The 24,069-nt window shown below is 36.4% G+C and overlaps 1 protein-coding gene and 1 pseudogene across 1 annotated transcript in view; both read right to left on the bottom strand.

Annotated features, from left to right (window-relative positions):
- The window catches only part of LOC133880085 (DNA-directed RNA polymerase I subunit 2), a 33,020-nt gene extending 11,965 nt beyond the window's left edge, over positions 1 to 21,055 (bottom strand). Inside the window, exons 1-20 of the mRNA XM_062318966.1 lie at positions 20,753 to 21,055; positions 20,565 to 20,647; positions 20,329 to 20,448; positions 19,489 to 19,565; positions 18,836 to 18,899; positions 18,474 to 18,544; positions 16,385 to 16,462; positions 16,261 to 16,306; positions 11,197 to 11,377; positions 11,056 to 11,108; positions 10,844 to 10,917; positions 10,598 to 10,715; positions 9,099 to 9,186; positions 8,359 to 8,474; positions 7,497 to 7,624; positions 7,340 to 7,419; positions 5,445 to 5,686; positions 5,199 to 5,363; positions 4,890 to 5,054; positions 4,698 to 4,772 (exon numbers count right to left, since the gene is read on the bottom strand). Coding sequence (XP_062174950.1) covers positions 4,698 to 4,772; positions 4,890 to 5,054; positions 5,199 to 5,363; positions 5,445 to 5,686; positions 7,340 to 7,419; positions 7,497 to 7,624; positions 8,359 to 8,474; positions 9,099 to 9,186; positions 10,598 to 10,715; positions 10,844 to 10,917; positions 11,056 to 11,108; positions 11,197 to 11,377; positions 16,261 to 16,306; positions 16,385 to 16,462; positions 18,474 to 18,544; positions 18,836 to 18,899; positions 19,489 to 19,565; positions 20,329 to 20,448; positions 20,565 to 20,647; positions 20,753 to 20,918 — 2,190 coding nt within the window. The 5' untranslated portion in view covers positions 20,919 to 21,055. The remainder of the gene's footprint in view (positions 1 to 4,697; positions 4,773 to 4,889; positions 5,055 to 5,198; positions 5,364 to 5,444; positions 5,687 to 7,339; positions 7,420 to 7,496; positions 7,625 to 8,358; positions 8,475 to 9,098; positions 9,187 to 10,597; positions 10,716 to 10,843; positions 10,918 to 11,055; positions 11,109 to 11,196; positions 11,378 to 16,260; positions 16,307 to 16,384; positions 16,463 to 18,473; positions 18,545 to 18,835; positions 18,900 to 19,488; positions 19,566 to 20,328; positions 20,449 to 20,564; positions 20,648 to 20,752) is intronic.
- LOC133879780 (probable ribose-5-phosphate isomerase 3, chloroplastic) lies at positions 12,746 to 13,752 on the bottom strand (annotated as a pseudogene).
- Positions 21,056 to 24,069: the final 3,014 nt, after the last annotated feature.

Here is a 24,069-nt window from a genome sequence, read left to right as displayed (position 1 = left end):
TCCCTGAAAGCCTCGAAGATGGTTGCCGACTTAGCTATTAATAAGGTTTCGATTGCAAAGCCTCCAGTGAAGACAAGCATTCTCAGAAAGGGGTTTCTCAACCCTCGCACAGATATGCCAACCACTCCTGTGTCGCCTCGGAAGGTCTTCAATGTAGGGATGGTCGGGCCTCCCCTCCTAGAGGTTGCTCCATTTCTTCACCCGTTAAGGGTAATGGATTATCCCAATCTCGGAATTGGCCGATCGGTTTTGATCATAACGGGGAGATTGTGGTTTGGGAGGAGGACGTTGATCTTTGGGATGTTTCGCCTTTGGATTGGGCATTAGAGGGTGCTTTTGGGGACAAGGCGTTGGCCATTCAGGATGCCATGGAAGAAGAATTTCAGCATGATAAGATGATATCGCGCCAAAAGTCCAAAGGCAAGAGGGAACTTCTGAATCTGCAAAGCTCTATCAACTATGGTGACGCTAAATCTTCCACTAGGCGTAGGAAAGGAAAGGACCTTATGTTGTAGAGTTGTGTGCCTTTGTGTGCTTGGGTGGTTTTGTGGGTTGTTCTTCGGGCTTTCGGTTTTTGCTTGGGTTCTTTTGAATGGTGTTTCTCTTGGGTTTTTCTCGGGTTCTTGGGTTTTTTTTTCTTTGGGTTTAGGGGGTCCTGTTGGGGTTTTTGGGGTTGGTTTGGGTGCTTTTTAAGGGCATTTATTGTATTACGGGGTTTACTAATGGGGGTTTCTATTGTATTGTGAAGGTTACTATTATGCTTGTTAGGGGTTTTCTTGTGGGTTTTCTTGAGTTTTTTATGTGGGCTAGCTGGGTTGCTTTTGTGTACTTAGGGGCGCCTTACGCTTTTTTTAATGAAATTCTCTTACTTATCAAAAAAAAAAAAATATATATATATATATATATACAAGTTAATGTCTTTGAAAGATTCACTAAAGACATGCAACACTACGAATACATTTAAAAATAGTACTTTTTTTTTTAAAAAAAAAAAAAATTTATAAGTAAAACGAGTTTTATTAAAAGCGTAGGGCGTTCTAAAGTATACCGGAAGTGTACAAAAGGAAACACCTAACTAGAAAGAGAAAAAGAGCAAGGAAATTGACGTAACTAAGCGACAATGGGGACAAAAAAACCACCGTCCAAAGATACAAAATATAAAAAAATGATGCTAAAATATCATCCATAGAACTCTTCAAGTACTCAAAACATCTATCATTTATTTCCTTCCAAACACACCAAAAAATACAAATCGGGACCATCTTCCAAATCCTAGCACTCCTTGGTCTACCAAATTTCCACCAACAAGCAAACAGGTCAATAACTCTTCTAGGCATAACCCAATACAAGCTAAAACGAGTAAAGAGAGCATTCCACAGAGCGGAAGCCACATCACAGTGAAGCAGAATGTGGTCCATTGATTCTCCGTTACTCTTGCACAAACAACATCTGTCCACTAAAATAACATGTCTCTTCCTAAAATTATCCACAGTAAAGATCTTGCTTAGGGCTGCCTTCCACACAAAAAAAGCTACTCTTGAAGGAGCCTGAGTCCGCTACACACTCTTCTATGGGAAATGACTACCATCAGAACAAGCCAAGAAGCTAAAGAACGACTTGACCTTGACCATGCCTTTTTTGAAAGAGACCCACCAAAGCCTATCTTCACGACCTCTAACCACAATAACTGAGTGCAACATTAGGAGGAAGAAAGCAAATACATTCACTTCTCAATCATGCGCCTCTCTAACAAAGCTCACGTTCCACTAAGTGGAACCACCCAATAACTCCATATTATCCGCTACAGAGGCATCCTTCGCACGAGCAATACCAAATAGAACAAGAAAAGCTTCCTTCAGTACATTATCCCCGTACCACAGATCATGCCAAAATTTTGTCCTAACCACATCCCCACATCAAATCTAGCAAACCAGAGAAAGTCTCTCGCCCTTTCCTGATATTCTTCCACAACCCCACCCCCACCCCCACCCCAAAGGAACCTATAGGCTTAAGGGAACACCACCCACCCCACAAACTGCCAAACTTGGGAGTCCACCGCAATTCTCCACCAAGTATCTCTCTCAATCCCATACCGCCACAACCATTTACCTAGCAGAGTGCGATTTAACGTCACCAAGTTCCTAATACCCAGCCCTCCTTTTGAAATTGGGGTACAAACCTTAGACCAGCTAACCAAGTAATATTTGAACTCTTAACCAATCCCACCCCATAGGAAATTTCGTTGTAACTTCTCAGTACACACCGCTACACTCCCCGGTAGAGGGAATAAGGCCAAAAAGTATGTGGAAAAATTGGAGAGGGTACTCTTGATAAGGGTGACTCTACCCCCCTTGGAAAGGTATATTCTTTTTCAACTAGCCAACCGATGCTCTTTTTTTTTTTTTGGTAAGTATGAAAAGTTTAATTAAAAACCGTAAGGAGCTCCTAAGTACACATGGAGTATATATAAGAACAACCAAAATAGACCACAAAAAGAAACCCAAACAAACCGACAGACCCTAAGCCCTTAAATTCAAAACCCACAAAAAGCACTCAAAGCAACCAAAATAAAAATAACAAAATTCCTAAACAAACCCACAAGGACCTAGCCCTTCAACTGGGAACCCACAAGGAGCATTCAACGCTACAGCACTTGAGCCTTTACTTTTCTTCTCCTAGAGGGCACGCTTGCATCGCCGTAGTTAATGGAGCTTTCTAGATTCAACACCTCTCTCCTCCCTTTAATCTTAAGACGCATACAATTTTTAACCCGATGAAAATCCTCTTTAATGGCATCCAAAATCTCGAAGGACGGATCTTCATCCTCAACACCATCCGATGCCCAATCCAAGGGCATGTCAGGAGGACAGACACTCAAGGGGTAAGAGGAGTCTCCTTCATCCCCAGCCCAAACCTCATCTCCTTGATCCCACACAACAATCTCCCTAGACAAGCCAAAACCTACTGGCCACTTATGGGATTGGATCAAGCCAACCGATGCTCTATCTACTCAATAACACCGTCCCAAATATGAACAGACTTATAGGAAGCCCCCAAAGGAAAACCAAGATATTTCACCGGCAGAGTGGCAACCCCACAACCTAGGATATCGGCTAAACTGTTCGCTTAATCTACATTCCTCACAAGAATTAAATTTGACCAAATCAGATTGACCTTCAAGCCTGAAGCAGCTTCAAACAGCAGGAAAAGACTCCGCAAATAGCGCAATTGAGAAGAACAAGCACTGCAGAAGATCAAAGTATCATCGGCAAATGGAAGATGAGAGAAAGTAGCATTACCAACTTTAAATCCTTCTAGCAAACCCCCATTAACCGCAACATAAATCATTTGGCTCAACGCTTCCATCAAAAAAAACAAACAATAGGGGTGAAACAGGACCCCTTGTCTCAACCCACGGGAACTATTGAAAAAACTCTTTGGAGAGCCATTGACTAACACCGAGAACCACACAGAAGAAATACAATGAGCTATCCACGGGCACCATTTACCCCTAAAGCCACACCTCCTCAGCATATACAAAAGGAAATCCCACTTCACATGATCATAAGCTTTTTTCAAATCCATTTTACAAATGACACCTGGTTCCCCAAATCTTAATATACTATCAAGGCATTCATTGGCAATAAGGATCAGATCAAGGATTTGCCTACCCTTAATAAAAGCACTTTGAAATTTCGAGATAACCTTCTCCATAATCAACTTCAATCTATTTGCTAGAACTTTAGCAAGAATTTTGTAAATTCCCTCCACAAGACTAGTAGGCCGGAAATCTTTGAGAGAAATAGCACCTAGAATCTTCAAAATAAGAGAAATGAACGAAACATTAAGGCTCTTTTCAAACAAACCTCCAACATGAAAGTCATTAAACATATCCATAATGTCCATACTCAAAACATCGTAGCACGCTTGGAAGGAGGACATAGAAAAGCCATCAGGACCCAGAGCCTTATCACGCTTTATGGCAGACACTACCTTCCTAACCTCCTCCGCCTCAAAAGCTCTTTCCAACCAACTGGCCTCAGACTCCAAAACAAAATCAAAGGAGTTACCATCCACCATAGGCCTCCATCTACACTGCTCTGTAAAAAGCTTTTGATAGTACTTTACCACTTAGCTTTTGATAGTAATTAACAAACATGTTACCACTTAGCTAGCACAATAAAAATTTGTTTCTTTTTACCAAATTTTAAAATTTGTTTCAGATGAATTTATAATGATCTAAGCAAATACACAATTCAAACTATGTAACAAAACGACAGCCAACCAAGAAACATCTTAAATTCCAAAAGATGTAGTGAATAGCATGCCTAATTCTTGCCATGAAAAAGCATTGAACATATAAGCCCAACCAAAAGAATGCCAAGAAAAGATACAAGGTATAATAGTAAAGGCTTGGGCTACAACTGCGAGTGTGCAAGTTTGAGTCATGAAAGGGGTCACTTTATGCAAAAACAAAAACGTTCATGAAAAGAACCATATTCAAGTTACCCATTTTAGGGCTCACATTAAGAGGGACCGACACAAAGTAATGACCTTGATGACCCTTTAGTTTATGAAGTCACATGGATGGAGACAGCTATATATTTATAAGTCGCGGCCCTTCTACTCTTACTTAAATAATAATAATAATGATAGATAAATAAAGAAGAAGAATGTCAGAAATGACATGAGCTGACCTGAAGATGGTACAGCTTTTGATCCGCACGAAAGTTAATTGCTTGTGAAGAGAAAGCCATTGTTTGTTTTGCCATCTACAATTTATAAATAAATAAGGAACATAAAAAAGATTCGAAAACGAGCAGGACCAATATACAACACTATACAAGTAGAAAAACAACACAAAAAAGAAAAAAGAAAAAGAAAAATACTTGACACTGGTACATATTGCGTGGGCTCTGATTATGATCTGACCAAGGTGTAAGATTTGCAACCACACTGAGCATTCCGGTCGGATGGATTTCTTCATGAGTTGCAGGAGAAGCATTTCTTCTCCCACCATCTTTACCATCAGGACAGCTTATTTCCATAAACACCTGAAATGGAATATTAAAACCAGTTGGCTACTAATTTATAAAGCCCCATGAGCCACAAAAAAAGAAGTTCACCCCATGACTAAAGCCTAAATTTATCTACAAACTTCTATGAGGTAGGAAATGTATTTGGATATTCTGTATTACCTGTTCAAATGGCCCAATAAGTTCAATATTCTCACTTTTCTCAAGATGTATTGAAATATTCCTAACTGGCCGAACAAATCTACCAGGAGATGTGAAGAGGTACAAACCAGGGTATGCTCCACCATAACTCAGAGGAACATATCCCACTTCCAGATCACCAGGAATCTGCCACATAAAAATATCAGCAACTCATCCAAGGAAGAAAACTCTAGGGAGTAAAGGCAAATAAAATTTGACAAAACAAACCTTTGAAGTAGCTGACAATTTAAATTGCCGTAACTCAGCTACAACATTCTCAACTTCACTAGAAGGTACAAAGCCAACAACATGACCATCTAGAAGGACAGAAAGAACTGCAGGAGTACCACGTTTATCTAGGTATGGCCATAGAGGTGTCACTCCAAAATTTGTCAAAAAATCGACAATATTATTTTGTATTTTTTCAAAATCTCTAATATTTTTTTGGGAATCAAAATATGACGTAATTCCTGAAAAATATAAGAGAAAAAAGTATTAGATGTCATGTTCACCTGAAAGATAATGCGCATAAAGAAAACATCATCATGAATACTAGTAAATAAACATCCAAAAGCAACCCAGATTTCTAAATATAGCTTCTACATAAAAGATTTATTATTATTATTTTTTTTATGAATAAACAATTCATTAAGGTATGAAGAACAAACATAGCACAACTGCACAACAGCTACTCAAGTTCCCTCGCCACAAACTGACTCCAAGGGAACTACAACCAAACAACAAAACAATACAACACAATTACAGACTCATTTGCCTAAGACTGAATTACAAAACATCTTCTACATAAAAGACTACCAGGGAAGAACATTAAACATATCATTAATTCAACTATATGATACACAACATGACACATAACACAGAATTATATTTTTTTGATAAGTAAAATATATTGAAAAGGCTCAAAGGGGCGCAACCCATAGTACACAGGACGTATACAAGAAGCCCCTAATATAAAGAACAGAGAGAACAGCTATCTAAAAATTCAAAATAAGAACATTCATGCATTAACTGAATTTTTTCTCTCCACAAAAACAACATTTGTAGCATCTTTCTCTTCAAATTCAACAAAAGCCATTGATATAACTTCGTACATAAATTGGAAAACAAAAGCCACTTCTAAGGAGGTTGTGCCAATCAATTGGATTATACAATTTACTGGAAAATTTGTGCTTTTATTTTCTCATATTGATGCTATCATTTCACTTTCAGATTGTAATTGCTGTTTAAGGTAATTTCGCTTAATGAATCATATCATTCCCTTTCCACCAACTAAATCAAATTCTACTAAACCTTAATCCCCAATATATATATATATATATAAGTAATTGGAAATTTTATTAAAAGAATAAGGCGCCGCTACGTACACAACGAAGTATACAAAAGGAAACACCTGACTAGATAAAACAAAAGGTGGAAAATGTTAAGCTAACTGATGTTCCTAAACCCCACAGAAAAGCCCGAAAGAACCCCCCCAGTTTCAATGGCAAATAGCATTTTACTTAAGACCTCCATGACGATGACAAACAATAATGGTGACAAAGGATCTCCTTGTCTCAAACTACAGGAGCTACTGAACGATCTAGATGGATTGCCATTCACCAAGACAAAAATGCGCACTGAGAAAATACAGTGCACTATTCAAGAACACCATTTTCCTCCAAAACTGCACCTCCTCAACAAATATAACAAAAACTCCCGATCGACATGATCACATGCCTTCTCAATATACAACTTACAAAGAACCCCAGACTCACCAGATCTAATCCTACTATCAAAACATTGATTGGCTATAACAACAACATGCGACTCCATTTCTCAAATAGGAGCATCTCAAGTGTTTCAATTGTATATCACTTGATACTTTACAAATAAATTTAATTGTTTACTTGAACCACTGTATAGACAACGTATAGACACATAATTTTTTTAAAAAAAGTAATTGAAATATCATTAAAATAGATACACAAATTTTATTTGCACACACTTTATTCATTTCTAATACACCACAAGAGAGGGCTGAAAAGGCATTGTATTAGTTTTAAGGTAATTTACATAGAGTTATAGGAATATAAATTTATCCCAAAAAAAAATTATCAACTTACGGCAATTGATAGTCATATGATTCAACAAACCACATGGCTCCCCATCAGGTGTGTGCACAGGGCAAAGAAAACCCCAAGATCTACAAATCAAAAATATAAATATAAATATAAGTCAAGATGAAATACATGTGACTAATTAAGTTAGCAAGTAACGTACTCAGGTAACAACTTCCGCACAGTTGTGGTTCGAAGTCCAGCAAATGAAGCCCCTCGATGAACAGCACGAAAGTGCGAAAGAAAACGCAAGAAATTAAGCCTCTCTGCCTGAACCGTAAATCCTGCTCTCTAGTGAAGCAAAACATAATCCATAAAGTACAAATCTAGTTTAATATAAACAAAAAAACTCTATAGAAAAAGGCAAACATATAAATGAGTACAGCATGTTTTTTTAATTATTTCCTTATTCTGATACATTAAACATTACAGAAGATCTTTTCAAAGCAAACAGAAGGTTTTAGGCAATTAAATTGCAAAGGATCTACGACGATCAAAATTTAGTGCTTAAAATGAGAAATTGCATAATTAGGTTTGCTCAAAATTACTTAGAAGACAGATGCTCAAGTAATGAATTGAATAAGGGTCCTTTTTTCCCAAAGATCCAATGACTTGTTCCTCCTAAAAAACAATCTAAGTTAGAGTTAACCGTGTGCTTGAAAAATACACTTTTTTTCTTTTCAAGTTACAAAGTGTTAACATTCAACAAAACTGTAAGTTAACCACTGAATGGGGAAATGAGATATAATCATGGAGAAGAAATGGGTATGTGTGTGTGTGTGTGTGTAAAAGGGAGAAATTGGCATTTTGCAATACCCATTAGTAAGACCAACAAAGATCATACCATTGAGAATGATTTGAAGGCTACATTTAGATATTAGAATGCAATTGAACTTTATTGACAGATTTTCAAACGTCGATGGTGTATCAGTACAAGTTAAGGATGCACTGCAAAACCAAAATAAAGAGCAACCAATGAAATTTTTGAATGGAAAGAACAAAGGTGATCACCAGAAAGTCAATACCTGCTGCAAATCTAGACCTGTTCGTGTAGCCAGTCTTCCAGTTTTTAACATGTTCTCAACAGCAGAACTAACTTGCTTCGCAGGATTTCTATACAAAACCTTCTTGACATGTGATACTGCATTATCCAATGAAACAAGATGGGATGTCACCAATCATCAACAATAATCTAAATTTAAATATAGAAATCCATTGAAACTTTTCTGTACAATATTTTAACAACAAAATGCTTTTATTGTAACATTGTTCTCCAGAACTATACGAATAAGGAAACCAGTAGATATTCAAAACAGTAAACTTCAACATGTGGAGAAATCCACAGTCAAATCAGTGGCCAGTATTTCCACTACCAAATCAAGGAATACCAAATCAAGAAATCCAGTCATGTGCCAAACAACTTATCACTAAATCCTAGCCTTAACAATAGAACATAAAATCAACCTTTTCTCTTATTTCCCATTTTACCCCTCTCAAGGAACAAGGACACAATTATTGTTTTCACAGAGAGAGAGAGAGAGAGAGAGAGGATTGTTGGTTTCTTGGTTTCAATATGAATGGTACAGACTAATTCCTCGGGTAGATGAAAAGATTACATGAAACGCCTTTTAAATGAAAATAAAATCCAAATAGCAAAAACTAAAATAAAAATGAAAGAGTGAGAGAGAGAGAGAGAGAGAGAGAGAGAGAGAGAGAGAGAGAGGGAGAGAGAGAGATTCTTTAAGCACTTAAAAATGTAACATACCATTGCCAAAATCAAAATATTTACTCTTGTTATTGATCTCATCTTGAAGAAGCTTTTTTCCCTTACGCAGCCAATCTTCTAGTTTTTCCTAGAAACACAGAAAAAAAAAGTGTATACAAAATGGAACTTCTATAACATCGAACAACAATTTAATTAACTGACACGACAATATGGTGGAAGCAAATTTGATATTATAAACATATCAGCTTGTGCGCCATGCATCAGCAAGGAGAATGACAAAATTAGTATGAGTAGACAGGAAGGCAGAAATTCTTTTTTTAGATAAGTAATAATCTAGTTTTATTAAAAGCGTAATGCGCCCCTAAGTACACCAAAAGTATACAAAAGGAAACACTTCAACTACAAATAGAAAAGCAAACAACTGAATAATGTATGAAAAGATGGAGCAAGACAACCACTCCTGCAGCATATAACCAAGTCTTTATTTTTTGAGACTACTACATGATTGGATGATTGCTTTAGGCAGTGTCCATTTCACAATTTTTTTTTTGAATTTTTAGATCTTTTAAATTTCCCTTTGTAATTGTTTAGGCTTGCCTTTGATACACACTATATATTTGAGTTTCCTCCTCCTTTGAATATAGAAAGTTTAAATTATCAGAGAGAGAGAGAGAGAGAGAGAGATGGAGACGGAGATGTTTATTTTATAAGCATTGGATTTCTATGGCAGCACTTGTTCACATATTTGTAAAATTCAGGATTACTATTTACTTTGCAAATAGTGCTGCAGAGACATGGACACAAGATTCCAAATCCCACATCAAACAGAATAAGAGGTAAAAGACAAAGCACTCTTGTTTAGAATTAGAGCTCCCCCCGCCCCCAACACACAAAAATTCATTGTCACCAACAGACATTACAACTTGAACAAATTAAAGCAAAATCGAGGTGGAACTGAAGTGAGTCTTTATCCCAAGCTCAGAAAAATGACAAATGCTACATATGAGATGCATTTCAGACAAGAAAAGAAAAGAACAAAAGAAACATGAATGGTTGTAACACAGCCTTCCTAAAGTTTAGGTTACCCCGCTGTGGTTAGGCTGTATAACACGGAACCTTCCTAAAGCTTAGTTTGTCACACAGCCTCGTGGTTAGGTTTAAAGTGCAAAGTTACATGTCAAGACTATAACAAATCATACTATGCCACGTCATGAATAATTATACGCCTTCACCCCAATTCTCTTATAGCCAAATCAATTATTTGTTTCCTTAATGAAAAAAATGTTTATTGTACTTTAGCTTTTACCGTGAATGAATGAGTGATAGAATGAGGGGAAGTGTAAAAATGTTAAGACATGGAATTTTCTGATTGATTACAGGGTAATGTGTAACTTATATGTTGACTTTTGTATTTTTGTCATGACCATGAGGGGCTTAGGTGTCACAGTATTTTTTACTGCCTAACCATAAAGGGAGGGAATGTATTTTCTTCCCAAAACAAAAGTTTCCTTCGGAAGATAGCAATTCTAGTTTTCTACCTTGAGATAAATGGTAATCAGGTGACCAGGGAGTAAGACTTCTTGATTCTGCAAGGAATCTGGGTTGTCTGGCACAGACGTCTGATCTACAAGCGAGAAAAGTTTCTGCAGCATAAAGCTATAGAAAAGAGCCAAAAATCAAGTAAATATGTGAGAAAAAAACTTCCCAACAAAAAATGAAAAGTTACACCATGGTGTTGGGAAAGATAATGTAGCAATGAAGAGAAAAGAGCAAGAGTGGCTAACATGAGTAGATCGAACTTTTTGTAATTGTTATCAAGGTGAACAAATATGTACTCATCAAGAACATCATTAGCAACCTGCCAAAAAAGGAATATGAAACCCATTAACTGAAAAATCAATTCCTATAAAAATTACACTTCAGCTTGAATGTGCAAAGTAATTCTTCTTACTCTTATTTTAAGGAAAACTGTAATATGAAAAAAATCAGAACTTACAACAGAATAACTTTCATTCTCCCTCCCATCCATAACAGGTTGGAAATGCTCTCCTAAATTTGTAATGACAAGAGTTAACATAGGCGATTAATATCTGATAATGAAATAACAATGAAAACATGCAATACTCCATAATAGTACCAATATGCTTTAGACATTGAAGATGAGTTACAAGAGACAGATCGCGAACTTCATCAAGAATAATTTTTGCCCTTTCACGCACAAGCTGAGTGGCAACAGCACCCTTTTCTCTCTCATCTTTCTCACTACAGCAGCATGTCAATCTCTCAAAAATTTCACGATCATTCACCTCAATAAGGGCCTGTTTATAACAAGAAGCGAATCTATTATACCACCACAACCCAACAGAAAAAAGAAAATTAAGCATGACAAGACAGCAGGCTAACTACACAATAAAACAAAAAAATATGCATTATGTAACATTCTATCGAAAAATTAAACTTGGCGGTAAACAAAAAAAAAAAAAAAAAAAAAAAAAGACAACCTACTACATCATCGTTGTGAATATGTCACTAGGTACTAAATTTTTTTTTTTTGTAAAGTACACATAACCCCTTCAAACTATCACCTCATTGTCCATCTCCCCCTATAAACTACGAAAAATGTCAATGTCCCCCCTAATGACAAAATTACCTTTCATAAAATTATTAATTTTTCTTTTTTAAAAAAAAATATTCAAAAAAAATCTAAAATAACAAAAAGTTATACAAAAAAAAATAAAAACAGGATTTTTTTTTTCGCTTGTTTTTTTAATTTTCAGTTATTTTTTCTTTCAAAAAAATATTATTTTTCCATTTTTTTTTAATTTTTTTTTTCAAAAGTTCTACAAAAAAAAATTAAAAAATAAAAACGGTTTTTTTTTCTTTTTTTTTTTAAAAAAAAAAAATAGTTCTTTTCCCTTTTTTTCTTTTTTTTTTTTCTCGAATTTATAAGGACATTTTTGACTTACTAAAACAAATTTATGGTCATTTTTGTCTTTTTGTTGGTCTTATGGGGGACATTGACACAATTGGTAATTTGGGAAGAACATTGACAATTGAATGGTAGTTTGAGGGGGATATATGTAACTTTTCCTTTTCTTTCTTTTTTTCCCTTCAAGTTGTTGAAGGATGTTAAGAAGGTTCCCAAAAACCCATTATGAAGAAATCCACCTCTCTTGGAGGGGGACCAACAATGCTCGTCTTCACCTCCTTTTCTCAATATGAAGGAGTATGTTAATTCTGATGGGAGCCACTACAAATCGCCAAATAATCTGCTACAAAAGCATTCTTAACGCAAGCAATACCATACAAGCTAGGTGATGGAACAAAAGCCTTTCTTCTTCAATACCCTTTACATTTGAAAAGCTGCTTTAGACTATCCTAATGTGCTAGGTTTTCATGCTTTTCTTGATTTTCTCTTTCTAGCTAGATGTTTCTCTTGTATACTTCTTGTGAACTTGAGATGCACCTTTTACGCTTTTAAATGACATTTCGATTACTTATAAAAAAAACTTGAAGAGATTAATATCCTAACAAACATTTTAAAATTTTGATCAAAATGAGTAACAATTTTGTGTTTATTAGAAAATTTTGAACAAAATGAGTAACAATTTTGAAAGGGGAAAATACAATTAACCCCCCCAAATTTTGACCACCTTTTCAATTCGGCCTCCAATATTTAAAAAAATTTGCAATGTGCCCCAACGAAGTTTCCCAATTTTTCAATGTAGCCAATCCATTAGTGACTTCCGTCTAATCTGATGGAAATGGCCTCACGTGCTCCGCACATGATGTTTTGCACGTTTCTCCGTTTTACCCTCATTTAGACGCAATCCATTACCGAATTGACCTTCAAACAGTTCAAGAACAACCCATGTTCCACAACCCCTTCGAAAGCCGAAATCTCCTTCCCAGCTGCCAAGGCATCCTTTATTGGCGTCTTGAAATACAAGTCCACTATGTAATTGGAATTATCAGTTACATAGGGCTTCCCATTCTCACCCAACCTCAGCTTTGCCTCAACCCCTTCTTCCTTGAACAACTCCTGCAGCCTTATCAGGTTGTACTTCCAGCAAAACTACACCACCTCAACCGACATTGCTAACCCACTTCCTCCAAGTCCCTTCACCAGCTTCGTGTCGTCCGCCACAACCACGAACTTGTCCGAGGGGGCTTCCACCATTTTCTCACAAGAGTGCTCCGCCATAGCCTTTGACAAGATTGAGATCCGGGCTGACCTCATCTGCACTGTCGATGGCGAGGCCGAGGCACGGGTGGACATTGAGGACCGAGAGAGGGATACCTAGTTGACGGGCTTGCTCCTCGGTGCGTTTCAAGGTGGGGATTCCGACAATGTTGGATAGCTGACCGCCTGACCAATCTGGAGGAAGTGGCCAGGCTTAGCGACGATGAAGGCTGCGGTGGATTCAGTGCTGACGCCGGGGACCATGTCGGGCTTGCCATAGTCCATTGCCTTGTCGGCGGCGAGTTTCTTGAGGTCGCCTTGCGTGAGGATTGGAGCGGAGAGGGCTTTGATGGAGATGGGTTTGCGGGACTAGGTGCGTAGGTGAAGGGGTTTTGGGTTGCGTGGGATAAGAGGGCCGGAGGAGGTTTGGTGGTGCAGGGAGGAGAACGATGTGAAATTGTATGAAACACGCGTGAAATGTTTGAAGATCAATTCGGTAATTGACCGCATCTAAATGAGGGTAAAACAAAGAAACGCACATGAAAAACATCACGTGTGGAGCACGTGAGGCCCTTTTCGTCAGAGTAGATGAAAATCACTAGTGGATCGGCCATATTGAAAAATTGGGAAACTTTGTTGGGGCACATTGCAAATTTTTAAACATTAGGGTCTGAATTGAAAAAGTGGTCAAACTTTGAGGGGGTTAGTTGTATTTTCCCCATTTTGAAATATTTCAACAAAAAAGAAGTTTTTTATAAATAAAAAAATAAAGGAATTAATAAGGGAAAAACACATGTTAAACTATATAACACAACAACGTTTTCGCAATTTATTTAGCAGGTTAGTAAACAAATTGCTTAATCCTATAAAAGTATATTTTCCCCAAGAAACTCTACTATAATTGCAGATTATACAATATAGTTCCGCATTAATTACTATATTACCGCTCTTTCAATTTAACTCGCCCTACCTTGGCCCAAGTGCGAAGACAATATGTATCTATATATATAAGTAATTGACAAATATCATTAAAAGCGTAAGGTGCTCCTAAGTACACAGGAAGTATACAAAAAAAAAACACATAAAAATGAGTAAAAAGAACAAGGAAATCCTAGCCAAAGGCACCCGCAAAAGCCCAGATGGAAAAACTACAATGTTACTAAAGGTTACAGCCATGACGAAATACCCTTATGTCCCACATAAACAAAATACCCCATGAACTCATGAAGCCCCATTGGAATCCAATCAACACCAGAACACAAGACACCCCCCATAAACTGCACACTGCGCTAGAGTGAATTCCTATCCTCAAAACATTGAAAGTACCCTCTTGCCTTTAGCACGGTGAGAACAATCACCTCTTGCGTAAAAGTTTATGGAGCACTTCAAATTTTTAAGCTACCTACTACCTTTCGTATAAAGTTTAGATGAAGAAACCAAAACCTCATGACGGTGTTCCTCTTAAACAATTGTCAAAAGAGCCAAAAACTGTTTCTCATGACCCACACATGAGATCCCTATAATAGGATAGATCTCCTTCGCACATTGCACAACCTCTGAGAAGCCGAATTCCCCACCTCTCCAACCTCACCATCACTAGCCCCATCCAACCCATCCAAGAGACACAGGGCAACAGCTTTCCCTATCTCTCTTGTTGTTCACCCCCCTTAGCAATCACAACCAAATCTAAATACTGCACAGAGCATCGGTTAGGGGAGAAGAAAGAGCATCTTCGACAACAACACCTTGCCTACCCATACAAGGCAGACTTTCAAGCACCTCAGAGAAGAACCCAAAGGAGTCCACACCAGCCAGGACGTCAACGAAAGGGCAAGGGAGGGCCAACGTCTCTAGGCAATGTAGCATAGATATCTTCATTGACTTCTGGCGCGAATCAAAGCTGTCAGCGAGGCCTCTGAACGCACAGCGCCTGAAGTCTCCGTAGAGATTTGCGTAAAGACCACCAGTGAACCGCTAGGCTGGTCGGGGCTTCTTCTCGTCGCTATTGGACTCTCAATCGGGGCAAAGGAGGCGTGGGCACCCAGAACCAACCCAGGGCAAGCGTGGGACAACCACCCAAGTCCCTACCCATGGAAGGGTCGCACACCTTAAGTGCGAAGGCAATATTTGGATTGAATAGGAAATAAATATGAAACACGTTCTGCTAACATAACCAAGGAACATTTCTTTTATGTGATGTTGACTGTAGATGGCGTATTTTCTCTAGTGGTAAAATTAAAAATATGAAAGCATATTATTTTCCTCGTTGTTGTGATTGAATTTCTAAACTAATAATGCTCAAGATCAAATAAAAATAATGATTTGGGATATATTAATATTCTCCTAATAGTAGTAGCATGATTCAGTAAAAAATACTAGAATGACAATCTACTATGAACAAATTTACTGGATTATTCCAACTTAGACAAGCCAAATATAATTCTTTCTTATTTCTATAGAACTCCATTTCAACTATTTGACCCCCATAGCATATGTGCGAGTGTGCAAAGACAACAGTATTTAGGCCCTTCCACACACAACAAAATTATTTGCAAGATTGAAGAGAATGACATAATGGACAAGGTACTAAGAAAGAGGGAGAATTCTAGGACATGTAGTCAAATCATGAACATCAATAAGAAATCTTAGTTTTATTCAAAAAAGTCTGGTGTAACAATCTTTGAGTATCGAGCATGGGCATTGAAATAAAAGCAAAAAATATGGTTCAGGGATTAGTTCTGTAGTTGGAAAATAGAATAAGTTGAAATGAACAGCTTTTTTTTTTATAAGTAATTCAATCTCATTAAAAAAGAGCAGTGGGGTGTAACCCTAGTACACAAAAAGTATACAAGAGAAGCCCCTAATTAGGAGGGAAAAAAAAAATGAACAACCGCTATTTGCTTAAGCAATAATCATTTTGCTTGATAACTAGAAAATGTTCCTCATAAATATGAATGGTTCTAGAAAAAAGCAAAAGGTCCAAGGATATCTGAAAGAAACTATATGCGTCACACCCACCTTTAGCACAATGCCCACAGGAAGCAAGTACTCCCTCCCCTGTATCCTATAAAATAAAATATATGACAGTTAAATTCAAAATCACTAACCATAAATTACTTTGTTAGACCCAACCCTTGCTTACCAAAATCCAAGTCTTGCACTTCCATTATGAAGATAATACAATTTGACTGTTACTGAAGACTGATCTTTTCTTTCACACCTGAAATGACAATTAAAGAGCAATCATAACCAAAAAGTAAAAATAATCAAGTAAGCAGTCAAATGAAGGCTGAAACAATAACAGGAATAAAAAAAAAAAAAAAAAACTATGACAAGTAATAATAACTGGAACAATTTATATGGCACTATTTCATACACAACATTGACAAACGGATCTAATCACTAACACATACATATCATAGAACCACCCCCCACCCCCGATTCCCTCCTTTACCTGTTCAAGCATCTCACTCACTCACCACCCCATAACTTTTGTCTTCCATGGCAGCACAAGAACAAAGGCCAATCTCTTTGCTTGTTGATCACCAACATTTGGGTATACCAGTATTTTTTGTGGGCATGGAAGGAGCATGCTGGCGCATGGTACATGCAAACTATCAGCACAAGGCCATGGCCCCCAACACATGAGTTTGTGAGTGCCACCACCAGTGCCCAAACCGATCCTAATACGACTATTTTTATCAGTAAAGTAGGGCCTTTTGAGTTCGAGAAAGAAGGGGGATGGGGTTTGGGTATTTTAAGGCAACAAAATGGCTGAAACCCTTAAAACCCAAGAGCTCTTTCTTGGGTTTAGGAGTTCAAATGCAATTTGATGGATTTTCGACAACCCATCTGGGCATAACCCAAGAGATTCTAAAACGACTGAAGAGAGAACTCCACAAAGCATAAGCCATATCGCAGTGGAAAAGAAGATGATCCACGGACTCTCCAGTCTTCTTACACATATAGCATCTGTTTATCACGATAATATGCCGCTTCCTAAGGTTGTCTAGGGTAAAGATCTTGCCAAGAGTTGCGGACCATACAAAAGAGGCAACCCTTGAGGGAGCTTGAGTGCGCCAAACGTTTCTCTAGGGAAAGCAACTACTCTCATTGCAAGCTAAGGAGTAAAAGGACTTGACCTTGAACAAACATTTTTTGGAGGAGACCCACCACAACTTGTCTTCACTGCCTCTGCTCATTTTGACTGAGTGCAACGCCTGGAAGAAAGAAACAAAATCATCCACCTCCCAATAGTGAGCCTCCCTAATGAAGCTCACGTTCCACTGGTTGGAATTGCCCAAGAACTCCAAATTATTCGCAACAGAGGCGTCCTTTACATGGGCAATACCAAATAACATAGGCGTCCTTTTGTAGTTTGTCTTCACTGCCTTTGCTCACTTTGACTGAGTGCAACACCTGGAAGAAAGAAACAAAATCATCCACCACCCAATCGTGAGCCTCCCTAATGAAGCTCACGTTCCACTGGTTGGAATCGCCCAAGAACTCCAAATTATTCGCAACAGAGGTGTCCTTTACACGGGCAATACCAAATAACAGAGGCGTCCTTTTGTAGTTTGCTTTTGGGTGTTTTTTCAGCTTCTGAGGTTTAGGTTTTGCGGGTTTTGTTGGGCTTTACGGGTTAGCTTTGGCTGCTCTTATGTATACTTCCTGTGTATTTAAGGGCGCCTTACACTTTTTATTAATAAGTTTTTCTTACTCGTCAAAAAAAAAAAAGAGTCGTGTCCCCATATCACAAACCATGCCAAAAACTAATCTTGGAACCATCCCCCACAACAAATCTAGAGAATCTTGAGAAAGAATCCCAACCTTTTCTAATGTTCTTCCACACCCCCACCCCAAAGGCACATGTCGGCTCGAGAGAGCACCACCCGCCCCATAGGTTGCGGTATTTAGAATCCACCACAACTCTCCACCACACATCTCTCTCAGACCCAAAACGCCATAGCCATTTGCCTAGCAGTTGGATTGGTTTGACTAGCCAATCCGGACAGGTTTTCAAAACATGATATTATTGTATCTTTAAAATTCTATATACAAGAATAACAATATGCTATTAAATCAATTTCCATTGTTCGACACTTAAAAGATCCATCTTTAACCACTTAAAGGTCCTAAATCTGCACGTATATCTGATAAAAATATAGAAACTACATATGGAAGTGAATATTACAAAAAGAAACTCTATGTTCATAGTAGAGAGAGATGACCTTATGGCAACTGCTTTATCAGTATATCCTTCTCGTCGATCACCAAAAGAATTCCGAACCATACTCATTGGCTGGACCACAAAGAACTTTTTTCAGCTATGCAACATTCATAAGCATCAAAAGCAAAAGTAAAAGAAAAGATTGTATTGAACAAAGTACTGATTCGCTTCAAAAACTATCGAAGCATCAAAAGTTCCAATTTTAGTTAAACAGAATAGCATCAACTAGGCAACTAACTAACTTATTTTTCAAGGTTCGCCAAAAGTTTTGCTATAAATCCTTCCTACAGCCATAATTCAAGGTTGAACAACTTCACCTGCTTGACTATAGAAAAATATATGCCTAATATTAGGCTCACTTACATAATTACGCTTTGGCAATATAAGAAGTCGAACAACTCTCTCAAGCCCATTCAATATGAAGTAACTACAAAACAACCAAAAGAACAATTTAGTGAAGTAGGAATTAAATATAGATTTAAAAAAGAAAATCAAAAAAGGGACAAATAAATCTATTTAACAAAAGTTTTCCACCTCAATAACATTATTAAGCAAAAGATGACATTAAACAATACTTCAATCGAAAACAGACTACAAGAACACCTATTATGGCACAATCCAAGAAGAAAACAAACACTAATAGTGTCAAGCTCTTACCATATTTATAATAGCTTACTGATGATATTAATATCGAACAACAGACACAACCATAGGAACTACTCAATTTTTATTTAGCATTCACTATGTTAATTTATGTCCTACAGTCTTTTAGCAAACAACATGGTGCAACTACATCTCCAAGTCTCAATAAAAAGTATAATAAAAATATATACGTCGTTACAATTAATTATATACTGCAAATCTATTCTGCTAAGAAGAATATAAGTACTTATAAAATCTGCTTCCAGAATTTCCATCGTCATAAAATTTCATCTGAAGCCTAACAAAATGAAATACAATTTTCCTAAACTAAGGATCTAATACATAGTAAGTAGAAGAGATATCGAAACACTTACCCACCCATTTCTGATGACTCTTCTTTTTTGGAAATTAGTTCTTGGGGACCGTCCTTTTCCAAATGACAACAATTTGACTGCATAGAACATATTCAGGCAACACTAAGAAAAGGATAATATAGGAGATTTCACCCTATGGAATACATTATGGGTTGATTTAAATAAGTAGGAACCAATTTTTTGTCTTGTTATCTTTATTGCGCCTTGCCACAAATAATAAGCATTTAAACTATAAGACGTCCATGCACAACTATACTCATCAATGTGTATACAACCAAACATATTTACTTACACTGATATTCGAATAAGATAATAAGATACAGATGAGATCACCACAAATAAACGGTGCTACAGACACCAGCTACAGACACCAACAATTTTCCAGTATAACTTGCCCAGGCCTCTCTAAACCAAAGTTGCTCCAAATAACAAAGGCTCTACCATTCCCCAGTCTTGCATCCGTAGCAAACTTATGAGCACTGTTAGACCCATTGCCTTCTTTACTAACTTAAATTATTTCGCAAACTTATATTAAACTGTGAACAAACCCCTTTCTTACGAACAAATTCCCCACCACACTTCCATCCACATCTGTACGCAAAAGCTTCTTTTATTTTCCTAGTGCGTTTTTCAGCAACTGGTGCATTTTATGTCACTTAAACTTTCTTCATTTTTTTTTTTTTTAAACTATAATCGCTATGTATACTCATAGTTTTCGTCCCTGTAAGAAAAAAAACCAATCTAGAAAAGTAAACCATTCACTCACACATTAACTGATTTCAACAAACACAAAATTTGATAAATTTTAGAAACCAAAACGAAAAGGAACACAATACCAACCTTCACCATTATCGGAAACTGCCCAAAATCGATTTGTTCAGAAATAGGAGGTTCACCATCCAAATGAAACCAAACTTTCGCCTTCAAACTCCCTGTGTACGAAATCTTCGCCTGCCTGAACTGCGTGTACAAATCCGTCAAGAAAATCAACAATGGAGGATAGATTAATAGAAACAAATAACAATGACTTCCTGTGAATTTAAAAAAAATTAAAAAATTAAAAAAAAAAATCTTACTTTGTAAGGGAAAGCTTCTTTGTCCATAAGTTTCGATAACAGCTCTTTACGTGGTTTCGACAAAACAGGTTCGGCCAACCAGAGTAAGCTCCAAGTCAAGAATTAACTTAAATTACAGTGAAAAAAAAAACTCAATTAATTCATACAAATAAACAGCAAAAAGAGAATTGGTTAGTAGCAAAGGATATTTCTGAGATTCTTGTTGATAAAAGAATCGTAAATTTGTACGGGCTTGATGCTTTCGAAGAGGATTTTGAGTCCTTTCTCCGCCATATAATTGAATGATTCTATATGGTGTCTGAAGAGCTCGCGCAGCGGCTCCAAATCCGGGGTCACATTAGAGCTGACCACCATCTTTGATCCCTGTAGCTTTCTCTTTCTCTAACTCGCTCGCAAAGCTATCGGTCTGCGGTCTGTGTTGTAGTGACTAGTGAGAGACTAGAGCTTGGGGTTTTGCAGAGGTTTAGAAGGGGAAACGAGAACCGTTTTCGGGTGTGAGGGGCAGTAGGGTTGATGTATGATATGGGCTTTGGGGATGGGCCAAGATTGTAATGTACCAGCCACCTGTATTACTAGGGCCCATCGTTCTTCGCTGCTTTTATTTTTAAGAGTGAACATTTCAAAGAGAAATTATATTTTTAACTCTCCAATATATCTTTTGTACATCTCATTTTTAAATCTATCTTTGAATTTATGTGACCCACATTAAATCCCACAAATTCAATGGTAAATTTAAAACTTGGTTGTATGCAGATGTATATGAGATATAAGTATATCATTTCTCCATTTCAAAAGGTTAATGACCTTTACTTTTAAATAATGGTATGCCTACCACCACTTGCTTATAATTCTTTTACATTAGCCCATTGAAAAAAAATAAAAATTAACACATTTCAATCATATGATATGCTTACATGTTTGACTCATTGTGGTTTAACAATTTTATCTTGTTTGTCAAGGAACAATACATTACAGTACTGTTTATGTACTTTCTTTTTTTTCTTCATTTTTTTTTTATATTTTTCACTACTAATCAACATCAAAACATTCCCACTTTTTTCACTTTTTTATATCACATCAATAATTTTTTATTACTATTCAAATAAAAAAATTCACTACAATACAAAACTTTTTCACTTTTTTATACAATTTTTTTTTATTTTATATCACATCATCACTTTTTACTAATTTCAAAAATTAACAACCCACTACTCTGTTCTGTTCTGTTCTGTTCTGTAATGTCACTTGCCAAACAAGCCCATTTTTTGCTCTATATAGTTCATTTTGTATCGTAGAAGATACATCAATTATGGCTAAAGACGGAGATGGTACCTCCGTCAAACTTCCGTCCAAAAATTAACGAAAGTCCATGTCACATGCCTTAAAAAATTAATTAAAACTTTAAAAATTAATAAATAAATAAATAAGAGTGGCTCGAGCCACCCTAAATGGACCAGGCTAGGGGTGACTGGTGCCATGGGGGTGATTCGGCCACCCTCAATAGCCAAACCCTAACTTAAGTTTTTTTTTTTTTTTTTTTTTTTTTTTTTTTTTTTTGTTCTCAAAAAGTTTTTTTTTTATAAAGTTTTTAATTTTTTAAATTTTTTTCTTACTTTTAGTTTTTTAGTTTAATTTTTTTTTGTTAATTATGCATAGGGACATGTATCAATTTTTTAAGACATATAACGTGGACTTCTGTCAATTTTTTAATGGAATAATGGAAGTGGACTTCTGTCAATTTTTTAATGAAAGTTGGGCGGAGATACCATTTCCGTCTTTAACCATAAATGAGATATCATCTACGATATGAAATGAACCATAAGGGACAAAATATAAAGTCGTTAAACTTAAACCACATGAATCAAAAAATTATTTAACCAAACAAAAAAAAAAAAACTAACACATTTCAATCATATGCTATGCTTACCTGTGTCAGTAAATTGTAAAGGATTGTAGGTGTAGCATTTTTCTTCATTTTTTTTCCTATTTACTTTGAAAAATGCTACACTTCCAAATGTTTTACAACTATTTTACAAATGTGATTGGGAGATTTTAAAATTATTTTTTTAGTGGTTGACGTGTCTACAATCACATATTAACACGTGTTAAAAGTTGTAAAATATTTGTACATGTAGTATTAATCATTTTTTTCTCTTTTTTTAAAAAAATAAAAAAAAAATAGAAATTGACCCTGAAAGATTATTGTCGTAAAAGTTATAAGAATGCACTCTCTCAACCTGGTTGCGTGGATTTATCTCTCTTCCCTAGTATCCCAAATTCTAAAAAACAAAAAGAAAAAAAAAAAAAAGAAGAAGAAGAAGAAGAAGAAGAATGCGAATGCTCTTAACTTAATAAAATGCAGTCCCATTTTTGAAGCATTATTTCATAGTAAAAATGAGTTCTTAATTGTTCAGTTCGTATGTTTATTTTCATAATTAGTCATGAAGTCAATCCTCGCGTTTTTATTGATAATAGGATTCTCTTCATTTCACTTTAAATCGAGATGAGACATTTGCCTAAAAAAAAGTCATGTGACACACACGTGGTCAAAATTCTGTCTGATTTGACGGTCAAACCAGATAGAATGCCTAAATTGAAATTTTTTGAAATTTTGGGGGGTACATTGCAAATTTTTAAACTTTTGTAGCCAAGTGAAAATGGCTGACAATTTTAGGGGAGTGAATTGTATTTAACCCTAAAAAAAATGAGTGCTTGGTTGTGGCCTAGCATAAGATGTATATTCCATGAAGATTAAATTATTTCTTCTATTAGACAAAGTGTTCCATTGTTCCCTTAGGTACCTACCTTGTTTCAATTATGAACATTTATTTAGGGAAAATTATGCACCACATAGGATTTGGGCTTGTTTAAGCATTGAATCAATGGATTTATTCACATCTGAAGTCATACACGTTAGCATGACATAATTGATTTTTATGGGATCTAGCACAATGTGACATGTCCGAATAAATAGCCGAACAACTCAAAATTTATTTGAAAATGTAGATTGTAATGGGTCCCTCATAATGTATTGCCCAAATTAAATTGTTGGAGATTCCAATCTGGCTTCATATATATGTACATGACTCTACATATATTTCAAATGAACGGTTTCATTTAATATGTTCTAAATTTTGGATCGAAACTATGTGAAGAGTGAGTTTATCTTCTGATAAAAACTATTTGCAAGTTAAATAGCATTTTTTGGAAGCTTATAATTCTTATCAAGGGATATTTGTTTTAAGAAAAAATTAAAAAAAAAAAAAAAAAAAAAAACATAAACATAGACAGAGACATATATATATATATATATATATATATATATATATTGCAGTCCCGTTGTCTAGCCAGTTCTCTATAGCAGAGTTAAGGGAACATGGTTGGAATGTACAGGGAAAAGTCGGGAAATTTTCCTCTAACTAAGGGGGAACAGCTGGGGATTGAAATTACTGAAGGAGATACGGAGGATCTCAGGGCAAGGGGATCTAAATGTTTGGTGGGAAGG

This window comes from Alnus glutinosa, chromosome 10, assembly GCF_958979055.1.
Source record: "Alnus glutinosa chromosome 10, dhAlnGlut1.1, whole genome shotgun sequence".
NCBI lineage: Eukaryota > Viridiplantae > Streptophyta > Magnoliopsida > Fagales > Betulaceae > Alnus > Alnus glutinosa.
Note: the sequence above shows the minus strand (reverse complement) of the source record. Positions and strands in the feature narration are given on the sequence as shown.